At 32.9% G+C, this 26,650-nt stretch overlaps 1 protein-coding gene across 8 annotated transcripts in view; it reads right to left on the bottom strand.

Moving 5' to 3' along the window:
- The window catches only part of LOC101893028 (sodium/potassium-transporting ATPase subunit alpha), a 123,053-nt gene that overhangs the window by 28,802 nt on the left and 67,601 nt on the right, over positions 1 to 26,650 (bottom strand). Inside the window, exons 1-2 of one of the 8 annotated variants that reach the window (XM_005185688.4) lie at positions 13,139 to 13,546; positions 8,270 to 8,330 (exon numbers count right to left, since the gene is read on the bottom strand). The exons of 5 other annotated variants lie outside the window; for them this stretch is intronic. In XM_005185688.4, coding sequence (XP_005185745.1) covers positions 8,270 to 8,281 — 12 coding nt within the window. In that variant the 5' untranslated portion in view covers positions 8,282 to 8,330; positions 13,139 to 13,546. Of the gene's footprint in view, positions 1 to 8,269; positions 8,331 to 13,138; positions 13,547 to 13,661; positions 13,790 to 26,650 lie in introns of those variants that run through there. 2 more of the 8 variants (XM_011295119.3, XM_011295120.3) reach the window with 2 other exon arrangements.

Below are 26,650 nucleotides of genomic sequence, written 5' to 3' on the forward strand. Positions count from 1 at the left end.
AACTTTATTTCAGAGGTCTGGATGATCTCTGTTTATACAGTCCTACAAAAAATAAGGTTATGGCTTTCTACGAACCCTGACTTTTAATCATCACTTATCTTAACAACCATACAAAACACAAATATTCTATCTAGACTATTTTATCTCATAGTTAGGTAATTTCAGCAATCTCCAGACAAACTGGCACGCATTAAAGATACAACTAAAGAAAAACAGACATAAACACATCATAAATACAAAAAAAAAAATTCTTTCGTTTCATAACCTTGCAACTAATTTTTCTTCTCTTATTGGAAATAGTTTCAAAATTTTACTTTCCAATGTATTCTCTATAAACAAATAATTCGGGGAAAAAGTCGGTGTTTATTTTGTCTTATGTTTTGTTTGTGTTAGAAATAACAAGATTCAACTACTCTCTTGACTTTTATATTGAAAATTTATGGGATATTTACACAACTGGCCCCCTTTGGCTATATTCGCTATTATCGTGAGGCAAAAGAAAATAACAACAAAACTATTTGCATGGTTTTTGTTTTTACCAAAACTAATAGAAACATTGAAACCGAGAAAAAATACCTCTCCACTGTACGTACACACATTTGTTTTGTATCAAAAAATTTTAAATAATTGTTTTGAGTATTGTTGTATAACCTGAATTTTGGCAACATCAGCGGCAGCAGAGAAACAAATAATTGTCATTCAGACAATGTCTCGCAGCCGCCATACGTACATACCTACATACATGTGTACATCCACCATACATAGTTTCTCAACCCATAATTCTTGTGTCTGAAGATGTCTCTGCTGGCTGACGTAGTATTATTACCAAGCAGTTTTTTGTGTTCGTCTTCTTTAATTTGATTTGGGCGAGACTAGACGTAACGTAACAACGAAATTCTGCCATCAACACAATTTTTCTATGAAAATTCTCTTGTCTGCTGCCACTGGTGTGGTGTTATTGTTTTTTTTTTTCATTTTTTTCTTTCATGGGTGCGATATTGTATATCTTCTTTACTGCCCACCCCAACCCATCATCCACGTATAAGCGGACAAGCACATATCTCAATATTTTATGATCTATATTGTTTCAATATTATACAAAAATTTGATGATATACTTTTTTTTTGATTTTCACTGTTTTTATATGTCTGGCACCACCAACATGTGGTAAACAACACAAAGAAATTCACATTTTAAATACCTGTTTCAAAATTCCAAAAAAAATGAATTTTCGTTGTCGTTTCATGCGAAACAAAAATTAATGAATGACAAATTAATTTCAATTTACTTTTGTTGTTTATTTTAATTATGAGGCTTAAACTCTGTTATTAACAAAATGTTTATTTTTTAATCTGCATCTAATTAACGGTAGCTCGACAGAAGTCAAGTTCGAAAAAAATCCTACAAAAACTGGTTTCTATTTCATGGGAAAGAATGAATTTATTCAATCAAATTAATCAACGATTTTTCTAGGACAAACAGCAAAAATAAATGCACAATAAGTTTCCAAAAAAAAAAAAAATATATATTTTTTATTTTTTATAAACTAAAAAATATCTTCTTAGTATAATAAATATGCTAGGTTTTTATACCCTACAACACTATATGTTGGGGGTATTATAAGTTTGATTGGGTCAAAAGTTATGTTACACCTCGAAATATTAGTTCCCGACATAGGAAAATATATGTGGATCTTCCTATCTCGCCGAGATGAGTCTATCTAACTATGTATGTCCGTACGTCCGACTGTGCGTCTGTCCATGTTAAATTGTAATCACTCCACAGGTCCGATCCTCAAGAAATTAAGCATGGAGGAGATGATCGCTTAATATTGATTCAAAATTATGATTATTGTCCATTTTCGCACCTGACTTAGCACCAATACAAATATTGGGATTTGCAAAGGTTGCTCAAAATTTGATGATTCTTTGTTGCCATATAGGGTAAATTAATTTCTGTGAAAATGCTGACCTTTTGTGGGTCAGGTAACACCCTCTCCGAACTTGAATTACGTTTAATAATAATATTGCGATGTGCCAAGTTTTGACAAAATCGGATACTCCCTTCGATACGATAACTCTATCGTGCGCATCAGCCAGACAGTCGGACTAACGGTCGAACAACCCTAGATCGGCTCCAAATGTCCTGAAAGATATTTGGTCCAAAAATACCCAAGGTCTAAAACCGTTATTTCGATGAGACACGTTTTGGCCGTATCAAATGATATATACCCTCTGTAGCCAACGGCTGAGAGTATAAACAGGGAATCAAATCAGCCTGGGTATCAAATGTTTATTTTTTTATTTATTTATTTTCTTTAACGAAATTTAAATTGAAAATATTGCAACAAATACATTGATTTGATATCAAACCCATCTAAACCTGACATCAACTCTCGATACTGCCACGACAGACATTTGATTTGAAAATTTTGTAGCATAAACAAATGATTGTAGTTCATTTATTTATTTATTTTTGCTATTTCTCTTCTTCTTTTTTTCTTTTTAATTTATTTTATTTAAATGTGTTCTACTCTTTTCAGTTTAGTTTATTTAACGGTTTCTTTTCTCTTTTTTTATAAAAAAAGACATATAAAACAAATTCAATACCGGCAGCTGTCAATAACATTTAACTTCGAAACTATTGTCTTAGGAGGCGGACGGCATCGTCATACTGATTCTTACAACAAATGTCTATCATGATGATACCTCTCCCGCCATTGATGTGGACCTAACAGCAATCATTTGGTTTGACCTCCCCAACCGCCGCCTGGCTACTGGGATGCACGCGTCGCTCCCTATGTCTGGGGGGATCAATCTTATCAATTGACTTTTTTGTTTGGAATTTTGTGTTTGACAGAAAAAAAAAGAATTAGAAATTTGTTGTTTCAATTTGTAACTACACAAAATAGGGTTTATTGGATGATCTATCTTGAGAATTTTAGGTTGATTTAATTTTGCAATTTTTCTTTTCAGACTTTGAGCTTGATTATCTGAAAATCATATGTATTTAAATTAAAAAACGTTTTTTGACCTATAAACCCGAATATTTTTGGGCAATATGTTTTGCTTCACAACTTGTGGGATTTTTATTACTTAATTTAATATTTTCCGGATTTTTCACATAATTTTCCAATGAGTGAGTACTCATTCCAAAAATTGCAAAAACCAAAACATGTCTGTTTAAATAAATCTCGTACTGCAACAATGTGTGTGTGTGTTTCAATATAAAATTGTTCGGCATAACTCTGCTTTGTATAAAAGCATTTTTTTGTTTTAGTTCATGTGCCACAAATGGGCGGGGGATTAGAGAATGGGGGATGGGACGAAGTAGAATTTTTTTGTATTACGTTCTCGACTTTGTAAATTGATTTTCAAGTTCATCATTGAAACATAGTTTGGAAAATGTACATTTGTACACATATACATGCACACATACATACGTATAGAATGTACTAATGTGAGAATGAATGATTCGAATTCAAACAAGCACATTTCATCACTTATGGGTGCTGCTGCTGCCGCCCGAGGCCTGTTTGTGCTACTACTGTGTTGAATTCGTCGTCCATGAATGCTGCTGGCAGGCATTTCCATCCATCCGATGGAAGCATTCATTTTTTTTGTTTAATTTAAACATTTAACAGTTATTTAATTATATTAAGCATATTGCTCGGTATGTATGTATGTGTGTGGTTGTGGGCCTCTGTGTTAAATATTCTACCCGCATTCACAGCAGTAGCCATTTATTACAACAATAGTAACCAGGCGGCGCTGAGAGGTTAAATCGCCAACAAAACGTGTTTTAAAGGTCTTTTTCGTTATGTCGACCCCCCACTCTCCCCTTACTGCCCGATTTGTTTGCTGTATGTACATTTTGTCATTCGGGTTTGTGTTGTTGTTTTTCAATGGGGATTTTTTTCTGTTGCGTTTCAAAAATGTGTTTCTGGACATGTCTTGATGTATGAAAAGTAATTTTGTAGTTTTTTTTAATGGTCACTTAAAATATTTTTTTTTTTTTTTTTTTTGAATTTTATTTTAAAGAGGCCAAATTTGAAAAATAACATATTTATTGGGAAACATCAAGCATATGTGGCAAATTGTTTTTTCGAATATTTTATATAAAGGGATGAGAAAGCAAAAATTATCAATTCAAGTGAAAAAATTCAGAGTTTTCCAAAAAGAAAAAAAAAAAACACACTTGCAACGTATTTTGCAAAAGATCCTGGGTCTTGAACCAAAAAGCTCATAAAGTTCAGTTAAGACAACAGCTCAAGCCGGCCGATCATATCATCAATAACATATTTTCTGATTGGATGTTTGAAATTCATGAATATGATCCGGAATTCCTTCGATGAGGCCCATTTCCAATAAAATGAAGAATCTGGTGCTGAAAACCCCAGAAATATTGTGAAGAAGCCTAAAAGTGCAACTTTTTTGGTTAGATCAACAATTACATTGAATGGAACACAAAGAAACAATGGCTTTTTTATGGTGAAGTGAAAATTTTATCTCTCGAAGAGTTGATCTCGAATGGCGCCCAACGTGACGAAGTCGAAGTTCCTATAAATTTATTTATTTTCTTTATTTATTTATTTTGTTTTTTTTTTTATTTATTTATTTATTTATTTATTTTTTTTTTTTGAATCCTTAAGTCTGGAGTCATGATTTCATCTCGGCGAAGGGAATAGCGAAATATTGGTACAAATATTGCAAAGCTTTTTTAAATTCATTTTTCACATTATAAAACAGGAAAATTGTTTTTTTTTTTTTTTTTTTTTTGGAACTGAGCTTTTTTCTTTTTCCATATTTTTTAGAATGTATATCTTTATTATATAAGAAAATATTTGATTTCAAGAGAAAACTATATTTTTTTTATCATTTTATTATATGCTTTGAGGTCCAAAAATATTTTTCGCTCATTTTTCAATGTATACCTTAAATAATCTTCATTTACAAGTCACGAAAATTATATCAGTTTTCAAATTAACCCATATTTCTTATCAATTTAAAGCAATGACCTTCCCTAACAAAAATTATCTTTAATACAGAAGACCTTCATAAATAACACCCTCTCCCCTCCTTTTCACTTTCTGGTTTAATCACCTAGAAATTTCTCAGAAATCAAACACATTTTCCAATCATTTTTCAAAACAAAAGGGCAGGGGTGGGGTATATTACAAAAAAAAAAAAAAAAATAAACAAAAATAAAAAACCCCCAAACAACACAAAAATCGCTAAACGTTAATACCATCAACAAATCACGATCATGATCAAAAATGAAAAAAAATACTCAAAACCATAACAAACATGTTGGCTGTTGAAGTAGCAACATGCCGACCAACAAGATTAAGCGACAAGTTTTAACCAGTTTTCGAACCAGAATAAACCAACTTTCAACAATGACGACAACAGCGATGAAATAACAAAAATAAAAAAGTAAATATACAACTCCCTCTCAATACGAAAAAATATTTGTTATTATTAATTGCCAGAACTTGGGTAGCCGAGAAAATTACGAAAAAGAAATTATCGTTTGGCGTCTAAACCATTAAACTATCAATCACACTAAAAGCACACACAAACAATTGATAAAAATCACATCAAGTAACAAATCTTGTGGAGTGGCTCATATATAAGACCGAAAACGTTTTGCTGTTATTATTATTATTGGTAATCGTTAAATATTCATAGATACGACTGGCTTGTGTTGTTTGGATTTACGTTTTGGAGGAGATCGACAGCTCACAAAGCTGTTGTATTGAGTTTGTTAGGCTGTAAGCCGCACCGCACCACACCTTCACCTCGTACTACTCCCTGCTGTTTGGTCCCAACTGTTTTTTTTTTCTGTTGTTCGATTGCAGCTCAAACACCAAACGCCAATGAATTCATAATAAATATGAGACAGAAAAACCGGCTCAACCCAAGTCACATGGTTGCTAGGTTTCTTCACACTGTCGTCGTCTGGGCATTCCGAGCGATAATCAAAGCTACGACATTTGGGTGGCTGCTTAAACGCCACTTCTTTAGTAATCGAGAAATTTTGGAATGCAGAGGCGGGGGCGGGGAGTGATGGAGAATAGGGATTATTTCTTAGATAAATAAAAAAAAAATAAAAACAAAAAGAAAGCAAATGGCGTCAAATTGGTCGAGTCGTCCACTTCCAATCGAGGGAGGGAAAGAGTTTACCAACCAAGTAATATACCAAAGCATTTGGAAGGCTCTAGAGCCTTAAAATGTCTCTAAAAGCTTTAACATACCCTAAGTCTTCAAAATATATTTTATCCGACCACAAGGTGGAAGAGGGTAATCCTAGCGAACTTATCAAGAGACATCAAACCAATTGATGAGGATACATCAAATAAAATAATTTGATTTTTGCAGGCCTTGGCGCCCAGCGAAGGCTGGCTGGTCCAACTTTTTTAAGTCTCAAACGTTGTTGCAAATATTTTAAAGTCTTCAAAATATCTTTTATCCGACCACAAGGTGGAAGAGGGTAATCCTAGCGAGCTTATCAACAGACATCAAACCAATTGATGAGGATGTATCAAATAAAATAATTTGGTTTTTGCAGGCCTTTGCGCCCAGCGAAGGCTGGCTGGTCCAACTTTTCTAAGTCTCAAACGTTGTTGCAAACATTTTAAGTTCAGGAAAAAAAGGGGGCTTGAGGCGAGGTAAAATTTTAGAAAGGGAACAGTGATGGCTTTGCTGAAGAAAGAACAGGAGGTCAAAATATGTAGATACATGAAATCTAGTAATGTAACTTTTAATGGCGTCAAACGTAGCCAAAGGCGATTTTTTTATTTTAAATGTGAGACCCAAAGAGAAGGAATCTTGAGACATAAACATTAAACATTAAAAATCCCTCGAATTTGGTCAATTATTTCAATAAGGTACCCAAATGGCGCCCAACGTTATATAGCTGATGTTTTTAAATTTCTTTTTATTAGAAATTAAAACAATGAGAAAACTTCAAATCAAATAATATATTATTATGGAATTTCTTTTTTGGAGCACAACGTGGGCAAAGCCGATCTTTTTAAATTTAATATTAAAATAACTTAAACAAGACAATTTTTATAAAAGGGAACCAAATTGCTCCCTACATTATACAGGGTGAGATGAAACTGCAACCAACTTCAGACTGCTGTCATTTCTAAGTTTCTCGTCCAACAGCTGTTAAAATTATTATTATTATTTTTATTTATTTTTTTTGAAAAAGGTTCAAACACCTAGGAAATGGTTTGCATTACAACAAAAAGGCATATTCGTAAATAGCAAAGTGGTGGTAAATTAAAAATGTGTAAAGTGTTTATAAAAATAAACAATTTCAACCGCATGGAAATTTTACATTGGTTGCAAATATTTATTTGTTATCACGCTTTAAATAAATCCATTTTTTTTGCAAATCATAAATGAATAGAATAATGCAAGAGATTTCCAAGAAATTGTATATCTAAAGAATTCTCCGTGGAAAGAAAATCCCCTTTTTTAAAACGATATGAAATTGTGAGTTCTTCTCTGTACAGCATTGCAACTCAAACTTTGCTAAAGTTCAATGGAATTAACAAACGTCACGTGTTGCCATTAAGTTGAGGTGGGGGCAACAACATGAACAACTTCGAAACTGGAATTTTTTGATGAAATATTACACAAAGTAAATTATTTTGATTGCAAAAGCAAAATTGACAACTGTACACATGGAGAAAATATTTTGGTAAATATAATTAAATATATAAAATATTTTAATATTATAATTAATATTTTTCTTATCATTGAAAACAACAATATTTAATATATAAAATATATTTTCTTTCAATATTTAATAAAAATATAATATAAATATATTAAATTATATAATTTGTTATAAATTTCAATATTTCATAAGTATATAATAAAAATCAAATTGTTTTGCCATCGCAAAAAATACTTAAAAATCATTTTTATATTATTTGAAGCAAATTTTTAGTATAAATCTAATATTTTTTCTAACCTTGATACTTATCTCAAAAAATTAACAATTATTTTTTTTTTTGCAATTTTCCTATGTATTTTTTTTATTTTTGAATCGTTTGTTTATTTTTCCATAAAAATGCTCATAAAAATTAAACAAACAGAAACAAGATAAAGAAAAGATAATTGTTAATTTTTCTTTACGAAAAAGGTTGAAACTCTGATACAATAAAAATATATAACAATAAAATAAAATAAAAACATGACAAACAATGAAAATAATGACAAATCAAATAAAAAAACAAAGCATTTTTACTAACCTGATCATTCATTTCGTTCGTTTATTTGTTTAAAAGAAAACTCTTTGCAAAAATAATAATACTGGATTTTTTTTTGGTTGGGAAAGAGAGAAAAAGTAATATGTTGTAGAATGTTATGCAATCGAATTTGTAAGGCGACACCAACAACGAAGTTTGGTAAATGGATTAAAAAAATAAGGAGAAGAAGAAGAAAAGGATAATGTTATGTAGTTTCGGAGCGCATTTATTCTGCATAGGCAACCAACAATTTAAAGGGATTGTGTAACAATTTTAATAGAAGAGACAAAGCAGGAGAAGAGTGTAAACTTAATTTTGCAAGTGAGAAAGAGGGAGTACCTCATAGGCCTCAAAGCGAATTCATTAAAGGAAAACTGATTTTCCACTCCTTTCTCTCTTTTTCTCTCCTAATTGTAGGTGTTCCTTTGATTTCTTTTAATATTTACAAAACTTTTATTCTCTCCAAATTGTGGAGTAATTATGTCAGTAGCAATGAAGGAATGTTGAGTAATTTCAAGGAAAGAATGAGTACACATTCTTGTTTCTGTAGTGAATGAAAATTAATATTCTCTCATTTTAACCGGGAAAACCCCGAATATATTTTATTCCAATAAGAAGATTATGACTTTTTATGCAATGTTTAGTAGAATATTGTACAATTATTTGAAGGGGGAAAATGTAAAAATCTTTAGAATTAATTGGGAGAAACAAATCTGTCCCATAAAAAAATGTGAAACCCTCTATTATATATTTTTATGAGAAGTATTTAACAAATTTGTTATTCTATAAAATATGTCCTATTTATTATTATAAGGTGAGAGAAAAAGAGAGAGACAACTTTATAAATAAATCCCTATTACATATTGTTTAGTATCTATTGCAAATATTTCTTAAGAGAGACAGCTCCTGGAATATTTTTTTATTGCGGAAAATGCTAAGAGAGTCGTTGACGAGACAAAAGAAAGATGACATCTTTTAAGTAATCTCTTCTAATGCCTGAGTATTCCATTAAAAGCAAGGAGATTATTCTCTTAAGGAGCTCAGTAAATATAAAATTTATTTTAAGCTTATATTTAGTAAGTGTGAGGATTCTTTGTGGTATTTCTATATTAAAAAAAAAAAGAAAAAATCGGTTTCTTTGTGAAAACTAATTCTTACTTCTCCATGAAGTCTCACAAGTCAGACAATACAATTTTAATTAGGTTTACCTTGATTGAATTAATGAAAATGGAATGACAAAACATTAGTTTCTTAATTAAACCAGTAAAGAGAGATCGAATGTCGGGCGAGGTCGATTATAAATATTTGGTAGAGCTAACCCTAACTAATAATGCGTACGTATTATGACTTTAAATGGAAGCTATATACAAATATAAACCGATCTGACCGAATTTGAGAGAGGTATTTCTGGGCTGCATCTGATATTTGGTACCAAATATAGTTATATCTATATCTGAACCGGTTTTCACCAAATTTTAAGTACTTGCTTCTAGGCTGAATTCGGTCGTATGTATCAAAATCCACTCTATTGGGGCTGATGTGATGCACAATAATCGAAATTTAAAATCTGATTTACAAGATTTAGAGAAATTTAAGTTCAATTCTTACATGTTAGACCATAGGTATTTATTCAGAAAAATTAATTGACCCTTACAATCAATTTAAAGAGCTTGAAATTTTAAATTGGAATTTGGTATGACCTCCTTGACATCTTTGCAGTCAAAATAATTATTTAAAATTACATGTAATTTTAGTTCAGATCTCGGGGAAAATAATTCTAATGTTTTACATTAAAGTTCACAAATAATGAATTGAAAAAGTTGAGTTTTAAATTCTTGTTTTAAGATTAGATATAAAAACATTTGGACCGGTTTCAATCAGAGCATTTTATCTAAGTTATTTAAAAGAGAATGGGGATTAGAATTGATGTTTTTAGTAATTAAACTATTGTATATTTCATGATTACATATGAAGAGATTTGAGACGGGGTTAATCAAAAAATATAATGCAATAACAGTGAAACTTTTTTATATATTTTCTTGTTCCGTTATCTATTATTTCTTAACAATTTTAGAAAATGTTAGAAAAACAGAACAATATAATGTTAAAGAAACTAAACTACGAACTCCTTTTATGATTATGTAATGTGAAAATTTTCACATCATAAAGAACACTCCCACAGAAGGATAACGAAATGAAAAAAAAAAAAAAAAACAAATCCTAACTAACAACTACTCTTCACCAATTGGTGGTTTCTCCCCATTGGAAGAGAGTTACATAGATTATTTTTCAGAGATGTGAGCTTTGCAAAGGAAAATAAATATATTTATTTACATATAACAAATTTCTAAAATATGACAATTTTATGGAGGAATTACTATTTCTTTTATTTTTTGACGAGGCAAAGTTATAAAAATAATACACTCAAATTGTATCAATATCGCTGTCTACACTTATGCATTAAAATAAAATGTAATTTTTAATTTCTATTAACTAAAAGGGATTCTTTTTAAATACAAGCTTTGCAGTTTTTTTTTTTCCTACAAAACAATCCCTAAGGGCTTGTAAAACGTAACATGGTCATGGAATTGCTCTCCTGGAATGCGTGTATGTTTTGGAATAAAAGAGAAAACTTCCTTAAGGGAACAATAACCCCAACTCTCTGCTTAACTCTCACATAACATTCAGCATCAATTTTATATATTTTTTTAAATATTTCATTTGTATTTACTTCCATTTATTTAATGTACTACATATAAAAGTAAAACGACTAAAATAATTTAAAGAATTTATAGAATGAAAAAAATCCATAAGCGAATCCCAGTTTTACTCCCACATTCTAGACAATATAAATTGTATTATTATTATTATTAGTTTTTTTTTTTTTTTTTTTTGAATACTTAATTTATATTTACTTCCGTTTATTTTATATGCACTATAATTTTTTGAACTGAAATAATTTATTTCCCTATTCTCTTCTATTTCTCTTAATGTATCTTCTCTGCTCAAAGAGAATATTCCTTTATTGAGAATATTGGTCCCAATTTCTTCTTTAACTATTATCTTATCGACAACATTACTTTTTAATTACTGAGTTGTAATTTTTTAATTCCTAATTTCTATTATTCTGGATATTTCCAATAATATTAAAAAAAAAAAAAAAAAAACATCTGCAAATAACTTAAATGTTACTCTTTCATGATTCTCAATAGCTCTGTTCTTAAGGAATTTATGTCTCCAATTGGGACAATATGATTATTTTATGTTAATGTTTTGTTTTTTTTAAGTTTATTTATTTTCCTATTTTAGTTTTTCTGATTTTTTTCTTTTTTCTAAAAAAACAGTACGAAATAATTTCAAAGTTACATTTTATTTCCTATTTCTCTCAAATGCTCTGCTCTTAAGGATTTTATGTAAATATTTCAAAGAAAAATTTCCCTTGTGGCTAAATGGAGCGCAAATCAAATGGAATTTATTTCTCAAATGGGGAAAAAAATATATGTCTCTCTTTACATTTTATATCTTCTTGTGGAAACAAAAAACAACTGGAAATAATTGTAATATTTCTCTCTCTCCGTAAGGTTTTGCTCTTAAGGATTTCCTACTCTTTCAGAGTGTACAAGTTTTTTTCTCCTTACTCTATATCACTTATTTGGGTTGGAAAACCCCCACAATTTTATTATCTCTCTCTCTCTCTTCAACTCACGTGTAACAAATAAGCTTTTGCGAGTGTAAAAAGGAAACTCTCCATCTAAAGAATTTATGAACAAATATTAAAGAGAAGCCAGAGAAAATTATTATGAAATGAAATTGTTTATTATGTCTTGTGTATCGAACAGATTTGAAGGCGATCTAAAACTGAAGAAAACTATAATCAATGATTTATAGGGCAAACACCAAAGAAAACTGGTGATGTGGAGGCAGGCAAGAGGACCAAAATGTGTGTTTCTTTTTTAATTTATTTTTCATCAATTCAGGGCCATAATGGACCGTCCGACAGACAAACAGATGGATGGATGGTTGGTTGGTTGGCCACAAGGCAAGCAATGTTTTCTGCGAAAATCGAACATAAAAACAGTCGTCAGAAATAATAGAATTTTTAACTAAGCATCTTTCCTTTTTCTTCTTCTTGCTACTTATTTCATTATAACTTTTTTAATTATAAAAAAAAAATAAAATGTAAATGTCGGAGAATAAGAAGAAAATACATGGGCGAAAATACAAAAAAGTTAAATTTTTATTTTGAAAAAAAAAAATTACGCATAGAAACAAAATTGGCGCATTTTTTCAAAATGGTATTCAATTTCGAATTAAAACAATTTGCACGTTAGCACTGGTCCTTAAGGCAATACACTAGTTCAATCTAATTGTAAAGTATTTCACATTTTCTTCCTTTTCTTCTTCTTCTTATTCTTGCCAAACCACACGAAAAATGTCCATTTTTGTAAGTTACACATTTTTCTTTTGGGCGACAAGAAAAATTAATCGATTTTTTCGCAAGGACATATTTTGCCTTGAGAATACCACTCTCTTTTCTTTTGGGACGCGCCGACAACGAGAAACGAACCCCTAACGAAGCGAAGCTGCAAGCCAAAGAAAAAACTTAATACCGTTTTTTTTTTTCTTTTTGTTCTCCTCTATTCCTTTCAAAGCTGTTAGCTGTAGGTACTTGAGGTTTCTTTTCAGTGTAGTACCAACACTTTTGTCCGTGTATTGTTTTTTTTTCGTATTAAAATTTGCTTTCGTTTCTTTTCGCTTTTAGTTGTCTCTGTTTTCTTTTTTTTGTATCTATGTGTTTTGTAGGAGAAGGAGATGCCTGTGCGGCGGCTATGTGGTGAACAAGAAGTGAATGTGTGTGTATGTGTTGGTTACCTTTCTGTAGTGGCACTGGTGTTACACAATTTTTCTCGTTTTTATTTCGTTAGGGGTTAAAACTACCCCCTTTTGAGGAATAATTTTCTGTTAGGTAGCGAAACGTTTTTCTTGCGTTTTGTTTCTTATTTCAATAAAAAAATTAAACACTTTTTTAATATTTTTCTTTTTTTCCAAAACTCTGTAAATTAAATTAAAAACATATTTAATAAAATTATAACTCTTTGCTTTGAGATATCCTTTTTTTCAATACACGGGTTGTTGTATTTTTTCAGATTTTTGTTTCTTTCTTTTTTTCGAAATGTTTCAATCGATTTTTTGTGTTTTATTTTTAATTTTCTTTTTAAACAAGCAAAAACTTGTGCTTATGTTTTTTTATTCTTTCTTTTTTAGTTTAGTTTATACATATATAAGATTTTTCTTTTCAATATATATGTATATATAAAATTTTTCTTCTACTTTTTTACAAACAACCCGGAGACGTGTAAGAAATTATTATTATTTTACTTATTCCAAGACCGACCTCTTCAGTACGGTATCAGCGCTCGACTGATATTTTTCAACGAGTTGCGAGTGCTTAAGCTTTCATCACCGTCACACAAAATCGAGACAGCCAGCCCCACACCGTACACAGATACAGAAATTCTCTCACACACAAACACACATGCACAGGGACTGACGTGCCCGTTCTCAGCTGAGCTATAGGAAAAAGCCAACAAGAACACACAAAGAGGAAGTTCATGTTGTACACATAGCTCACACAAATGGGGGCTGCTATGCCGTAAGGCCGCTGTAGTAGAAGTTAGCTAGCCATACTCACTCATGCAAACATGTATCAAAATGTTGTTGTTCTCACACTCTCCAACTATCTACATATCTCTTAGATAAAAATGTAGTTCTCATCCAAAAAAAACCCCATTAGGTGGGTACTTGTCTAAACACACGAGAATGACTACAAAATAATTTCCATATGAGAAATTCTTGCTCTTTCACAATTAGATTAAGTGTGGGCAACTTTGAGGATTTGGAAAAATCGCTATTAAAATAATGTACCATACATCTACAACTTTATTTAAAGTGGTTGAATCCAGCAAAAAATTGGGAGCTGTATGAGCCAAATAACCCATTAAATGATAATGCAAACAAACTGTCATCTACATTACTAGAAGGTTAGAAATAATCAGAGATGGGTATAATGCACTGTATTTTTAGTGCACTAATAATTCCACTATCTCTGTTCATTTAGTGGTAGTGAAAAATTAAATTGCACTACCACTAACCATTTGGTGATATTTAAAAAAAATGCACTGTATTTTTAGTGCAATTCACTTTCACTTAATTTCATTATCACTGTTCATTTAGTGGTAGAGAACTTTTTTATTCCACTACCACTAAATGGTTAGCGGTAGTGAAAAATTAAATTGCATTACCACTAACCAATTAGTGATATTTAAAATAAAATCCACTACCACTAAATTTTAGTGGAAGTGACATTTCAATAGCACTACCACTAAATTTAGTGGTATTTAAAAACATTTCCACTAAATTAGTGCTATTTAGAAAAGTAATCAAGTTTTATGAATATGTACTATATATTCTGGATTGTTGTTCGCTATTCACTTTAATACACATTAATACTTATATACATAGGCCGGTTATTACATCTTACCGATAGATAAAAAAGTGATGTTGTCGGACACATTTATCGTTTTTCGTTATTACAAGTTTCATTTAAGTATGGACTGTCCGATAAGCAAAAGGTCAGACCAGCTTCCCTTTATCTTTTAACGTAAAGTTTACTGAATTCATGTTGCCATATTTTTTATTGATAATAGAGCAATAACAGCAAAATTTTTGTAAATAAAAAATGGATAACGCAAATCGTTTATTTTATATTGAAGAACTGAATTATAAATTTATTTCACGAAATTAATTACAAATTCGCATCTTTTATTATATTTAAACTAAAATGAAGATGCCATTGTGACAAAAATGCATATATTTTAAAGGAAAGATGTAATAATGAGAGCCCGATAATGTGAACTTTATACCTCACTTTTCCTAAAGTAAGGAATAACCAAAGTGGACTATAAAGGAAAGATATAAGAACGGGCCATAGTGTTTTTTTTTGGCTTCGCTAAAATTTAAATTCGCTAAAAAATGGTAGTGCATTTTTTTTTTGTTTGAAAAATCACTAAATTTAGTGGTAGTGCATTTTTTTAATATCACTAAATAGTTAGCGGTAGTGCAATTTAAAAGGGTTAGTGGTAGTGGAATAGAAAATTGCACTAATACTAATTATTTAATTCTTAGTGCACGAAAAATTTGCAATATGCCCAACCCTGGAAATAATGGGCTATTTCATAAAAAAATAAAAAAGCAAAACAACTTATTTTTATACCCTCAGCCATATGCCTAAAAAGCATATCTATCATTTGATACGGTCAAAACGTGATTAATCGAAATAACGGTTTTAGACCTTGGACCAAAAACCTTTAGACCAAAATTTTTAAAGAAAATAATTTACTTTATAAAAAGAGACCATGCCAATATTTTTGTTAGTGCTAGACCATGTGCCAAAAACACTTGGAATAATTATAAATCGTATAAAATATGAAATAAGATCCAGATAGATTTCAAATTTCCCACATCTCGATATCTTTATTAAAACAAAATGTAGTATGATGACGGACCAGAGGCCTGCCCACAAAGGATCGACATTTTGAAAAATCATAACTGTTATAAAATGAGAAATAATTGTTCGAGTTTCTATGAATTTCGTACAGCTCAATATAGGATAAAATCTAAAATCTTCCCCACAACGGGTAAACATTTTGGATAACAAAACGCTCATAGAATTCTTTGTAAGATTTCCTTTAAATTTCACACATCCAGATATTTATTAATATTTTTTAACGAATGGTACCTGAATCACAATTTTCAATAATTATATTTCTCATAATTTGCGAAACAATACAGAGATTCTTGGAGTATCTTAATATGTCTCAAGCAGAAATCTGATGTAGAGAATGGAGAATGTTTTTGTCTCTGACGTCATCCACCTGCAATGATGCTTTATAGAAGATTCTGGCATAACTCACATAAAGACGGCCAAAAGACGTATAACTTTAAACAATTGCTTCTATATAATAGTTTTGAGCTTAACTCTATGTCTTGGGGGTATTATAAGTTTGATTGGGCAAAAAATTATGTAACACCTCGAAATATTGGTCCCCGACATAGGAAACTATATATGGAAACTATGTTTGTCATTCCGTCTGGCCATGTTAATTTGTAACCACTCTACAGGTCACAATTATGGCCCGATCCTCACGATATTTAGCATGGAGGTGGGGCTAGGGTCAGAATATGAGATCGGAGATGATCGCATATTATTTAGGGGTTGGAATGGACCAAAATAGAAAAATGTTCTGATTTTGCAGTTGCTCTACAGGTCACAATCATAGACCAATCGACACGGGGTTTAGCATCGGGCTAGTCAGAAGTCTACCATTATGTTTGGTCATCGGACGATATTTAGCGGGTAAAATAGACCAAAACTTTCATGTAAAAAGTACGAAAATGTCCACTAAACCACGAATATTTTTAATCCTGGCGAAATCACAAATGCACGGAAATATCACTTTTGACCATTACATTGATGCTCATATCCAAGATATCGAACATATAGCAAAATATCATATATCAATGAAGGGGGTGTTAGTTAGACCGCTTATAACTCAAGACAGGACGGCTGGACCGATTTTGACAATTCTTACAAATTCGGAATGGCCTCCTGCCAAAAAAGGATAAAATTTAAGAAAATCGAGTGAAAATATGCCAATAAAAAGAGAATATTTTTCATATTTGACTTACAATATTGAATTTCATGTTTGGTAATATTCACCTTACAATACTCGCAATTATAGTCTGATTTTCAAGAAATTTTGCATGGGAATATAGTTTGGATCGGAATATAGTTAAGATCTGCTTTTCAAGATGTTAGGGGTTCAAATTGCGTTAATTCGACGCAATAATGTTATCATATAAGTTTCTATTTTATAATTAGTTAAAAAAAATCGTCCCATTTTAAACGCCGCATTAGCATCACTGGTCGTATTCAAGTACATTTGCTCAAGCAAAGTTCCCATTGATAACGTCATCAAATGAGAATCAGGAAAAGAGCGCGAGAGTGTGAGCGAGAAATTACATCGATTCCAGTTAAACAAATAGCAGAGCAACAAAAATGTTAACAAAACAATTGTAGAGAAAGAACATTAATTTCTTAGGTATGCAAAATTAATTTCATTTTAAACCCGTAAATATAAAAAAATATACCAAAAATTTTAAAAATGATGTAGCTAATAACATTTGCACAATTATAAACTTTTGAGATACTGTAAAACAGTCATTTTACATGATTTGCAATGGTCCCCAACGCCCCCACAAGAAAAATGTGTCAAATTATCTTTAAAATAACAATAAGGGAGTGTTATTGTGGGGCTCATTTCTTGTTCTCTCTCGATCTCTCATCCCTCGTGTTCCGTATTTGATGGAAAAATTTTGTACAGAGCCTAATTTTCCTACGGTCTTGTAAAAGAAATGTCTGGAAATTTTAGTATAACAAGAACTACAATAACAACAACAATAACCACACTAGCAATAGTTAATAACAAATCTAGAGATTATAAATATGTTTTATTAACATTAAACCACAATACATACACACGCCACAGGCCAATTTTGCCCTGTAATCAATTACTTTGTGCTCTCCAATATCTCCCCCACTCTGCCAACAAATTAGCCTCTTCTTCGGCGAAGAGAATTTGTATTATTTTCAAATGTAAGGCACTGTGACAAGTGCCACCGCACACACATTTCGACAAAAACAAGAGGAAAAAACACAACAATTGTCGGAGGAACAACAAAAACCACACATTAGCACATTTTGCTTCTTCTTCTTGATATTTCATATTTGTATTGCTGCATTTGTTGGTGGCTAACAGAGTAAAGTAAAAGAGAATTGAAATAATGGCGCGCGCAATTTTTTTTTTTTTTTGTGCTGGGAGAAGGCTCTCTTTGTCGAACACACTGTGCAGCAAGAAGAAGACCTTAATGCGAAAATGAGGTATTTCAAAGGGGAATACTAAAATCATGTATACGTCTTTTATAAATATTAGACGTTGCTTTATGGATAGTAGGATATATGGGTCTTCTAGGGGCAAAATGGTATGACACAATGACAAGCCCTTTCCTTTCTCTCTCTCAGAAGTGGCTTAGGTTCAGCTGAAAATAGAAGACACGTGTGTTTTAGAAAATTAACAAAGCCTCTATATAACCCTAATACAAGGATTCCAAAAAAGCTTTATCTGAAAATTTCTAAACATGTGTAAGAGTGGGAAATTTGCCCCCAAAACGCCGATATATATAATATATAACACTTATTTCAAGCTCCGCTGAGTTGTTCCACTGATTATTTTTTATGTCATACTTCAGTGCTACGAGAAATCACCCCCATGAATTTACCTAACCCACGAAAGTTGAGACAAAGACTAACGAAAGTAGAGGAGCTTTACGTGGATATTCGCCAGAAATTACTTCGCCATATAAAGACAATAATTGTCTGGTACTAGGAGATTTGAATATCCAAGTTCCCAGTAAATACATCTATAACTAAATAATCAGCTTCCTATTGCATTATTTCAACTCGCAGCCTTGTGATTTGAATTTATATACTCTGCTCACGGTGCCTCTGTTGCGAGCCTAAGTTATTAATAAAAGTCAATCATCTACATCAACATTTCATCGTATTTTATTATTTTTCGTTTGCCAACGCCGAGTCTCGAACTCAAAACTTTCGGTTTTGTAGTGGAGTGGAAGTAAGAAATTTTGCCTTGTATTTTTCAGAAATATTCCATTATTTTTAAACTACTGGTAATGCAACGATTGGGATTATACAACTTTCAAGTTTTTGCTGCTTTGTGGCATTCTGTGCTAAGTAATGACCAGACTCTACCATATTATTACCAGGCCGGATAAATTATATTACGTTATTTCCCTTGAATCAGACCATCTTTGTTTTATAACCGTCTTCATCAGTAGATTCTGATTTCATAAACCCTGAACGCCGCATTTTCCTTAACCATAGGAAAAATCACGAGCCCGAATTTAGAGAGTTTACCAACATTCGCTTCGGAGAACTGCCCAACTCTTCTGAATTTCGGAAAGCATTTCAAATACCTGAAATAAGGCTAAATTCTCAAGCGCAGACAGTATATCTTGAGGCGGTTCAACCATATCCAGCAAAAATTTGATAACCTTATATGCCACTTTCAACATTTGCGGTAATACCTACCGCAAAACGACTGTTTTTATATCCCATGTTAGGGGTAATTTCAGAATAGAAGCCGCCAGAACTCAAGCGCCGGCCATGGTGTGGTGTGGGCCGCCATAACAGCCGATGGTCGTTCTACGATCATATTAATCGACCGTTGCATCAGAATAAATACCGAATATTATCGCGAAAATATTCTGGAGGGTGTAATAAAGCCTTGGGCACGCAAACATTTTGGCCGGAGAACTCAACGCGCGCCACCCAAGAATGGTTAAAAAATGAGGTTCTTCGCTTCATTTCCAGCGCACAATGGCCACCAAAATCTCCGGATACTAATCCGTTGGACTATTGTGTTTGGAATATTTTGGAAAACAAGGTTGGCAACAAAAAATACAAAAGTGCCGATCACCTCAAGCAAGCGCTTCGTCGGGTATGGGCCAAAATACAGCAGAGCAACATTCGGGCAGCGTGTGACGGCTTCACTAGTCGTTTGAAGGCCATAATTCGTGCAAAGGTAACCAATTCGGACAAATCTAAACTTATTTTAAAATTTAATGCAATTTCCGACATTTTTTGCTTTCAATCAATAAAATTTAAAAAAACAAGTTAAAAAGTATCAGTCGGTATTGCCGCCAGAGATATACCCTCAGCCTATGTTCGATTATCTAAATATATTTTGACTAGTGTTAAGGTTATGTCAAGTCTAAATGGAATCGGATGTTAATTTGGCGATTTATGAGCTTCATGGATACTCAAAATTTCAATACTTTGTGGGGGAGGTACTTGATGGAGTGGACCGATATTGTCCATTTTCACACCTGTCCTAGCACTGACGCAAATATTAGCATTCGCAAAGTCGGAGCAAATTCGGATTAGCCTTTCTCTTTCTGTGCAAAAAATTTGTTTTTTTTTTTGAAAATTTCGACCTTTTGTGGGGGAGGTACCAGAAGGAGTGGGCCGATTTTGTTCATCTTAACACAAGACCTTGGGTTAATATAAATATTGGGATGTGTGAAATTTTAAGACAGTCGGACTCTTACATAACATTTAATGAGAATTGTAATTATTCAAAATTTTGACCATTTGTGGGGGAGGTACTTGATGGAGTGGACCGATATTGTCCATTTCCACACCTGCCCTAGCACTGACGCAAATATTAGGATTTGCAAAGTTGGAGCAAATTTGGATTATCCTTTCTCTTTCTGTGCAAAGAATATATTTTTGGACATTTTGACCTTTTGTGGGGGAGATACCAGAAGGAGTGGACCGATATTGTTCATCTTAACACCAGACCTTGGGTTAATATAAATATTGGGATGTGTGAAATTTGAAGACAATCGGACTCTTACATAACATTTTATGAGAGTTGTAATTATTCAAAATTTTGACCATTTGTGGGGGAGGTACTTGATGGAGTGGACCGATATTGCCCATTTTCACACCTGACCTAGCACTGACGCAAATATTAGGATTTGCAAAGTTGGAGCAAATTCGGATTATCCTTTCTCTTCCTGTGCAAAAAATATATATTTTGAAAATTTCGACCTTTTGTGGGGGAGGTACCAGAAGGAGTGGACCGATATTGCCCATCTCCGAACTCGATCTAAGTTTGACAAAAATATTACGTTGTAGCCAGTTTGGACCAAATCGGATACTCCCTTCGAGAGTCATCGTGCGCACCAGCCAGCCAGACAGACAGACAGACAGACGGACGGACGGACGGACGGACGGACATCGCTAGATCGACTCCAAATGTTCTGAAACGGATTTGGTCCAAAGAGACCTAGGGTCTAAAACCGTTATTTCGACTAGGCACGTTTTGGCCGTATCAAATGATATATACCCTCTGTAGCCATATGGCTGAGGGTATAAAAATGTAAAAATTATGGCGTTTGACTTTGTTGCAGTTTTTTATCTCACACTGTATATTGTTCAAAATCCACGATATTACCTCTCATACTTTCCCCTTCTTTCGTTTGTATTTGAAAGTTAGGGAATTCTGTAGTTACGGGCAAAAAAAAGAGTTAGAGAATCCCATAACAAATGGGGCCTATAATCTATTTTCTAAGAAGTCAACGATTATTGTTCTAATGGGGCTCTAAAAATATTCCCATTTTAAAAGATTTGCTCATTAAATAACCCTCTCAACTTCTTATAAAATATGCAATGCTTTACAAATATTAGTATCCCTCTGAAAAAAATATTCTGATTATAGATGGCTCTTTCTATTTTTAAAAGTACCTCCAAAATGCGGTACTCTAAAATCAAAAATTTCAAAAATCTTCAGGAACATTTTTTAAAAAGATACTAAACTCTCAGGAGAAAAAAAGTATGCAAGATTATCGATTTTAAAAACATTTTAAAAATAATTACTGGATAATAGCTGAGGCTGGCCCTTCCACTTCGATTATAGCTCAAATGAGGTTTCAAACTATTAATTTAAAAAATCACGATCCATGACTATAGTACAAATGACGATTAAGAAAATATTCTTAAAGATTGGTTTTATTATTGATATTCCCTAAATAAGATATACTCAATACATCATCAATTTAATTATGTTGTTCTCTTAAGAAAATGTTTTAAGACATACATAAAATTACTTTCAATATTACCGATTAAAACAGATTCTGATAATCTTACATACATATTTTCAAAATTACTCTGGTATATCTTGAAAACATCCTTCAAAAATCCTCAAATATAGAAACAAAAAAAATTCTCAAAAATTCAACTTTAAATCGAAATTGTGTGTTTTTTTTTTCAAACACTTCCCTTTTAACCAGTGTCCAAGGATTAGATAACAGAAACCCCTGTATCGCTTTCAGCTGGTAAAGACAACACACATTTGTATTTCCTTCATTGGAATGTGACTAAACAGTCGAAATAAAATCGTTCAGGTCATTTTCAGATCTGCTTCTGCGCATTTCACACCATCACAGGTTCAGGTTCACTAAAAAGATAAATGAGAGCGAGCGAGCCTCTTTATGGCGGCGCTTATCTTTGTATCTATCGGAAAAAGAACAACAAAACAAACATGAAAAAGGATTAGGGGTGGTTTTCTTTCTTCTTTCTTCAAGGAATACATTTTTTCCTATGTTTCGTCTTTGGGTTTATGGCTTATGTAAAGGAATTTTTATTCTATGGCCGCAAGAAAATAATCCGGTTTAAGACAACCGCTGCGATTTAAAAGCCGTTAAGAAAAAAATGTTCGCCTTTTGCTTGTTTAACCATATACTGCTGTTCTGCGTTCTACAATGACATTTCAATATTCATAAAAATAGTTTATTATCACTAGATAGGATTGATTTTCATTAGCACTTTTGTTTTATTTCATAAACTCAAGTGTTTATTGGCGGCTATTTTGTCCAAATGGTATTAACCATGAAAAAAGAAAAAAAAAAACACAAAAAGTATGACGTCACACTGCGTCAATAATGATGTCAATCACAGCCCCCTCCGAACAATACAACGAAAGACCATTGCCAACCAACGAACCAGAACCCCAACCACCCTTCTTCGTCACAGCCCAGCCATCATCATCAGTCAATACCACAAACACTCAACGTCTCGATTTTGTTGTCTCTGTGCACTTGGCTCCTCACTTGATTTGCTATAAAAAAAAAAATAAAATATAAATCAAATCATATCTGCCTGCCTGCCTGTCGACCGGTCTGCCTGCCTAACATGGCCTATAAATATTTTCCTTGGTGGGAATGTTTAAAATTGATGACCAGTAGAGAGAGAAGATAAATTTCTTGTTTTTGAATGATCGCAATAAAGGTTAACATATTGTCACAAATGTAAGTGACAACCCACTAAAAAGGATGATTGCATCTCAGATACTGGCTAAATGATTACTACTAAAAACCCTATGCTTAAAACTCAGATGGATAGGATTTTCTTTGAAAAATCGTTAAAGATATTAAAAAAACGACAGTTATAGGTCAAAATTAATAAAAAATTATTTCACACAATTACGACGTCGATGAAATTTGAACCACAATTATTGCTGGTCTTTTGATTTTTTTTTTTTTTTTTGAAATGATTAAGTTTGGCTATATGAAAATATTGCTAAAAATCCACTGTATAAAAAATATTTAAAAATACATACTTGAAGGTGGCACTCTAATTGCTTTCATCTACGATTATAGCTGGTCTCAGATTCCAAAGTTTTTTTTTTTTTAACGAAGCTGACTCACAGATTCCTCTGATGCATAATATATTTACCATAGATCTCCCTGTTGCAGTGTTAAGAGAAATAAGGGTGGCAAAAACGTCAATAAGCAGCTGATTCACAGAGGTCACTTCTATAGTCTAGCTGGTCATTAAATGTCACTACTGTGAAGTAGCTGACCTAAGAGGCCACTTATGAAGATAATCTGACTTTAGGGATCACTACGAGTATTAACCCGAACTTTTTGTTAGATGCCACAATTGTGGTTCAGCTGTCTTCAAAACCTAATCCTATAAACCATCTGATCCATAACAAATGGGACTACATCAAATATCTAGTCAACGACGTCAGAGACCACTTCTGCGGAATATCTGGCCTACAAAGGCACTGCTGAAATGTATCTGACCTTTAAGGTCATTACATTAGTGGGCCTACTGCCCTCAAAGGCTGCTACTTTAGAGTCATAGCTCCATAGACGAACTGATCAATAGATGTCTCTACTATCAAGTAGGTGACTTAAGAGGACACTGCTAAAGAGTAGCTGTCTTATAAGTCCACTGTGGGTATTTATTCACACTTTGATGTCATAACGATAGACCAGCTACCCGCAAAGCTTATGACAATTACAATAAAATGGCTGCCCCACAAATACAACTTCTAAAATTAACTGGTCAATAGATGTCACTACTGTAAACTAGTTGATCTCAGAGGCCATCGTTGTAGAGCACATGTCCTCAGAAGCCACTGCTGAAGTGTATCCGACCTTCGAAGTTCTACTTTATAGTAATAGCTCCATAGACAAACTGATCAATAGATGTCTCTACTGTCAAGTAGGTGACTTAAGAGGACACTGCTATAGAGTAGCTGTCTTATAAGTCCACTGTGGGTATTTATTCACACTTTGATGTCATAACGATAGACCAACTACCCGCAAAGGTTAATACAATTACAATAATGTGGCTGCCCCACAAATACCACTTCTAAAATTAACTGGTCAATAGATGTCACTACTGTAAACTAGTTGATCTCAGAGGCCATCATTGCAGAGCACATGTCCTCAGAAGCCACTGCTGAAGTGTATCCGACCTTCGACGTTCATACATCGGTGTATCTTCTATCCTAAAAGCCTAATACTTTAATGTTACTGATAGGTAGATGTCATTACTGTAAAGTAGCTGCCTTAAGAAGTCACTGCTATTCAGAGACCACCGAGGGTATGAATATTAACAATGATGGCAAATCGGTAGACCAGTTAGCTTCCAACGGAACATTTCGTGGCATTCTGCACTTATTGTACGTTCATAGTACGAAAAACCAGTTGCATTTTACAACTACAGGCATCAACAGTGACATCTATATCAAACTTCAGGATTCAGCTCAATACCAAATTTAGTACAAATTAGTACACTTCGTTCAAGTATAGCACAGATTCTCAGACCAATCTCCATATCTCAATTCCAGATACCATTAGTAATCGAAATATCGAATTTCAGAATTTTATCTCTAACCCTTCATTCAATACCAAATATAGTACTATCTTGTACTTTTCGTACAATTATAATGCACACTTCCAAAGCCACCTCCATATGTCAATTTCAGATACCATAAATAAACTAAACATCAAATTTGAGAATTTTATTTCTATTCCTTCACCTATTGGTACTGTGTTTGGTTTACCCTTCAGTACTTTTCGTACAATTATAGTACATATTTTTAAAACCACATCCTTCTCACAACCCAGACAACAACAATGACATCTATATCAAACTTTAGGATTCTATTCCCTCACAATAACTGCACACATTTTCAAAACAATTTCGATATCTCAATTGCAAATACTAACATAGACCTCAGTATAAAATTTCAGGAGTTTAGCTCTATGCCTTTACTCAATACAAAATTTAGTACCATCAGTACTTTTCGTAAATTTGTAGTACATTTATAAAACAGCGACCCTTAATTCCCATTCCAAGTTTCAACATTTTGCATTTTATAAGTTTAGTACCATGTTAGAACTCATCTTAACCTTAAAGTTTGAATCTCAAGCCCTATCTGTTCACCCAATACCAAATTGTACAAAACGTAGTACTTTTCGTGCACTTGTAGTACCCATTTCCACCTCCTTATCACAAACCTACCAGCAATAGGGATTACAATACAACATTTCAAAATTCCTGGTTCATCCATTCACCCCAAACCAAGCTGGTCGTAATCCAGGAACATTTAAGACAGTTCTCACTCTTGGTACATACAGGGTGAGGTGAAAAAACTGCAACCAACTTCAGACTGCTGTCATTCTAGGCCACTCGTCCGACAGCTGTTAAAACTATGCCAGTGACAGCTCATTATATTGTTTACAAGCGTACAAAAGCACTTTGGTGAGAATTTTCCAGAAAAAAGTTTTTCGTGATGGAATTCAAGCGTGATAGTGTGATATCTTTATATTTGGCTGGAAACACTCCAGCATATAAATGTGAATAAATCTTTTGTGTCTCGTACCATCACTTGTTATCGTGATACTGGTAGCGTAGCCCGACGTCAATGAAGTGGACGGAAGAAAACAGCAACATCGGAAAAATGGCTCGTGAGCTGAATATATCGCAATATTCCATTCGGAAAATATTGAAAAATGAGCTCGGCGTAATATCATTGAAATTCGAAAAAGTGTAAGAACTTACACCGAAACAGAATTAAAATAGATTAAAAAGAGCTAAAGAGTTGTTCCGCTTGGCCGAAAGTGGTGAACTGCCGAATTTGGTTTTCTCCGATGAGAAAACATTCGTTGTCCAGCAATTTGAAAAGAAACAAAATGATCGTGTTTACTTGCCAGAGAGGTCAGCTGAAAATGTGCAACTTTGGTTGGCCACCAGTACTCAAGCGCCGGCCATGGTGATGGTGTGGGCCTTCATAACAGCCGATGGTCGCTCTCCGCTCGTATTAATCGACCGTGGCATCAGAATAAATGCCGAATATTATCGCGAAAACATTCTGGAGGGTGTGC

The sequence above is a fragment of the Musca domestica genome, unplaced genomic scaffold, assembly GCF_030504385.1.
Source record: "Musca domestica strain aabys unplaced genomic scaffold, Musca_domestica.polishedcontigs.V.1.1 42, whole genome shotgun sequence".
In the NCBI taxonomy this organism is placed as follows: domain Eukaryota; kingdom Metazoa; phylum Arthropoda; class Insecta; order Diptera; family Muscidae; genus Musca; species Musca domestica.